This window comes from Fragaria vesca, linkage group LG5, assembly GCF_000184155.1.
Source record: "Fragaria vesca subsp. vesca linkage group LG5, FraVesHawaii_1.0, whole genome shotgun sequence".
NCBI lineage: Eukaryota > Viridiplantae > Streptophyta > Magnoliopsida > Rosales > Rosaceae > Fragaria > Fragaria vesca.
In genome coordinates, this window is record NC_020495.1 from 7,590,674 (window position 1) to 7,595,409 (window position 4,736).

The window sequence follows — 4,736 nt, forward strand, 5'->3', positions numbered from 1 at the left end:
TCTCCAACTATGGACCATCTTTGGGAGCTATTTCAGGCCCAACAAAATATTAAAAACATTTTCAGGCCCCATTAAAAAGCACTTTCAGGCCCAACAGAGAAAAGGACAATCGAGCACTGACAGCAAATTAGCAAATCGTGTGGAGGTGGACAATCCAGTGACGTCACTCCCTGCGGTCGAGATCTTCCCACGTACGCTGTTTGTCTACTTGTCAACTAGACTTGCTAGTGTAGTGACGTCTGCATCTACACGACAAGTGACGTCGCTCTAATAATACAGTCCACGTGTCACAACCTGATCCATTCTCATGTCATCAGAAGCACAAGTTGGGAGGTCACTGTATAGAAGCCCTTGTGCATGGCCCACACGTTACATCCGGATCCCGGTGACAGACGCCGCAAATTCTTCTGATTCATCGCAATCCAAATTTACTGCCTTCTTTGACCGTTGTAAAAGTACAGTAAATACCCAAATATGAGGCTAGAATATAAATAAGTTCCTCCACAAGCGAAAGACCAACTGACATAAAACCAGTACTCATAAAATACAAAACAAACTGAGCTAAATAATAAGCTACTCTATTTGCTCCTCTCTTAACATATATAACTCTAGCATTAGCTGCAAGCCTTAAGCTTTTCTTCAAATCTGTGAGAAGGATACCCAAGATTGAGTTATCCATGAAACCTTGTATGTGTTGTCGTGTTGATATATGAGGATTTTGGGTATAAAATGTATTGGAAATGACGTAAAAATGTCATTGATTTTGTATTTAGAGTTTTAGACCATGGTAAATAGCAAAAATTTACTGGATTTTATCATAATTATAATGCAGTTTCTAATTTTTGTAACCCAAAACTAAAGTAACAATATGCTTACATTACTGATCGAATGATCAGAGATACATTACTGGTTTTCTGAGCTTATAATACTAAAACCACTAAACCAAATCTGTCTAACAAAACCAGTAAATAATTAAACACGAAAGTCTCACGGAAATGAACAATACAAAGCACATCGAGATCTAAACATGAATAATGTATAAAAGGACATTAAATCATGATGAAATGCAAGTAAAGAAAAATGTGAGCTTCTTAAAAGTTGTTACAAACTTAACCACATCTGGCAAACCCCACTAATCCGATAAGATCAAACTGGATTCTAGAAATGGCAAATGTAAACCATGCATGAAGAAAAATGCAAGCGGTCGAAGAAAAATGTGAACCATGCATCAAACCTAATTTACATCTGGCAAACCAATCAACACGATAAGATCAAACTAGAGTTTAAAACCATTTGAGAAAAGTTAAATGCATTTGGTGCCCTCGGGAAATTACCACAACAAAAATCAATAAGCCAAATGGCTTCCATGCTAGTAACAAGCTTTACAAGTCTCCCCCCCATATTCGACACGTTGCATTAACTCTAGGGAAACAGAGCTTGGCCAACAGAGACTTCTTCTCCGGTCTGAGCAGGTTTGAGTTTCAGATCAGAGTAGTCTACGGGTTTCGGCCACAATCTAAGTGTCTTTTTCTCCTTCTGCCAAACCGCCCTGGTTGATCTTGGTAATTTACTACCTGGGCCAAAGTTCGAAAGTGCCAGATACAGATCGAGATCATCACCACAGCTAGTTACAGGTGGTGGGTGAATTGAAGCTCATAGTCTGCAACTTGAGAAGCACTTGTTACTCGCACCCTATAGGGCTTCAGTGTCTCTGTGCCTGCTCTGGTTATGTCCACGTGGACTCTTCGATGTGCGTTGTCAATTGTCACCGGTAATGCCAAAAGCAGAGAAGAAGGGAGAAGAACTCGCGTCGGTTTCACTTGTGTCACCTCTATTTAATCCCCCTCACTATCTGTCTCTCCCTCAGATGCATAGCTAGCTAGTCTCTCAAGAAAGAAGAAGAAACTCTAGTGAGAGCTCTCTCCCTTCTTCTTCTTCTTCTTCTTCTCTCCTAGAGATGGCACAAGTCGGTGCCCACCGGCCACCTCGATCCAATCTCTTACATTGTGGAGGTCCGGTGGGTACTCGATCGGGTCGCTTTTGCCGTCATTTAAAATGATGACAAAGCAAGTACCCACCGGTCACCATCAAATCTTCCAGAGGTCGAAACTACTTTCGAAAGTTTCCACCTCTAGTTGTTTTGAGGGGGACAGCTTTTGCCATCCCTAGTCTTTTGTGTTTGTGTTTTTTTGTGACCGATGAAGATAGTTTACAAATTTTTGTTCATGTTTTGTGGTGAAGGAAAATGGCGGGACAGCAGGAGGAGTACGATCTCGGGCTCTCACTTGGTGGACTGTACAAGCGAAACTCCGCTGGGGCCCACAGGGCACGCGCTGTGTCGGAGGAGAATGCGGTGGCGGTGGCGGCGGCGCCGAGGGCCGGCAGGGCGGCTTCTCTGCCGACGGAAAGAGAGATGGAGTTGATGAGGGAGGGGCTGACTGAAGTTCAAGCTCTTAGCAGGGTGATGGCTGCAAGCTTGAAGCTGACTATTCAGAAGGAGAGGACTAACGGAGCGCCGGCGGTGGCGGCCTGGCTGCCTGGACTGGTTTCTGCAGGAGGTAACTTCATTATTTAATTGCTTTTTGATATTGGAAATTTTATTTTTGATCTTATATATTCATGTGCTATTTGGTTGATATTGTGGGCATGTTAGATTTTGTTGGTTGATGTGGTGAATTGAGAAAGGTTTTGATTGCACTTTTCAATTGTTATGTTTTTTCGATCTGCGAGGTACAGTAAAGAAGATATGTATTCTGTCGCATGCATCAGAATTTGCTAAAATGTTTTTTTTTCATAGAAGAATTGAGTATATCTATGGTTTTATATGGGGCGGTTTTTGAAGAAACTGTATGCATGTTTGGATGCCTGGATGGTATGGAATCTTTATATTATATATATGTTGGTTGTATAGATCTATATGAATGCGGGCAGTGTGTTGTTTTTCGGTTTGAATGCATGGAGTGATTGGAAAGAATACTGAAGGAGGAATGAAAGAGGAACAATCACATTACTAGGGAAACATATTCTGGAACCAAAATTTTTTAGAAAGGCTAGGAATTATTCATGCATGGGGAAGTATTTTAGGGTCGTAATTAATTCTATTTATTAGTTAGTATATCCGCATATTCGATTTTGTGATGAAAAGTGTAATGCCTATATTCGATTTTGTGAAGTGTAATGCCTAGGGTACGTAGATGGTGGGCGGATTGAGAACTAGGGGAATCCTCGTCAATGGTGACGACATTATGATTGGGTGTTAACGTATCGAATCTTGCAGATTTAAGCTTTCCGACAAAATTAAATAGAATGTCAATCAGACAGTTATCGAAGGAAAAAAAAATAGATTTGATATTTAACTTTATACCGATAAATGTTAAAGAAAAAGGTCTAGGATCCTCTGTATCGACAAAATCTTTGGAAGACGTACGGTCTAAGTAGCAAATTCATTAGCAAATCGACAAATTTAATCAAGAAAAAATCTATATCCGACAACGTATCGACAAATTAGAGAAATGTTGCCATATTTGTAACACTTTACTGGTTTTTCTATTCTCTAGGTTTTATGGTTTACCTGATCCATATATTTTCATTCTGATAAGCCAATTGCAGGTGATAAGTCGTTATGTATGCCTGTCGATATTAGCTTTTACAAGGATCATTACTCCTTCATAGTATTAATAGCATGCATTCACCTTTGTTCTACATTATTCCTCTTAATTAACTTTGAATTAATCTAGCTAAGTTCCTTGCAGGATCAGGACGCCTGGCTGCAACAAGCAGCACAGTCAGTGGTGAGCTTATGTCTACAGACGGGAGCTCCAACCGGCCTGCAGTGACCAGCTCAATGATAGCTAAAGAGAATGCTGATGACCCTCAACAAGATCCACCAAGGAGGGATAGACTCTATAATCGCAATGTTGCAAGGCCGATTAGGCGCTATAGGAGGAACACCATTATGCCTCATGTGAAAACCATTAGTGCTGATGGGAAGAGGGTCGAGGGCTATTTGTACAAGTATCTTACAGGAAAAGTGAGAATCGTATGTCTTTGCCATGGCCTTTTCCAGTCTCCAGCAGAGTTTGTCAACCACGCCGGAGGCAATGTGGCCGGAAACCCCTTGAAGCAAATCACTGTTTCCATTTGAATAACTATGTCTATGGTAGTGGCGATGCGGTCGGCCCCCTGTGGGATGTTAAGAAATGAACCTCCTCAGTTAACTTGTAGTTCATCATTATAAATGGACCTTGGGTAATTAACTGAATAAAGCAATTGTCTAAGGGCATAGACTAACTTACATATGCATGTAGAGACCCTTAATTTTCCTGCTGTACATGTTTCAGTTTCGCAAATATTTGGCAGTTATGTGCTTAATTGGGTTTTTAAATGGTTCATCCTGTTTGTGTTTGGCATGATTTTCTTAAAAATCTACCAAGCCTAAGGGCTGGTTCAACCTGTCTTTATTATCTGTTTACATGCGTCACTAGCAGGCTGGCTTGGAGCCAAAGAAATGATATAATCCCCTCTCAAGGTTTGTGAAGATACGAGTGTTTTTATCTTAAATCCTCGTGTAAGATGGTAAGTAAAATATGAGTGTTTTTATCCTAAATTGAGTAAATTCTTGTGTGAAATGGCAAGTAATTTTCTTTATCAGATTTGCAACAGAACTTGGGGAAGTATAGCTAGTTAGTAGTGAGCCGATTTTGTTTCCTACATTTTACATAAGTGGTGGATTGCCA

At 40.5% G+C, this 4,736-nt stretch overlaps 1 protein-coding gene across 1 annotated transcript; it reads left to right on the plus strand.

Annotated features, from left to right (window-relative positions):
- Positions 1-2,245: 2,245 nt before the first annotated feature.
- Positions 2,246-4,144, plus strand: LOC101298430 (ninja-family protein AFP3-like). Its single transcript, XM_004301063.1, has 2 exons — positions 2,246-2,558; positions 3,753-4,144. Exons 1-2 carry the CDS (start codon positions 2,246-2,248, stop codon positions 4,142-4,144), a joined length of 705 nt encoding a protein of 234 aa, XP_004301111.1.
- The last annotated feature ends 592 nt before the right edge of the window (positions 4,145-4,736 follow it).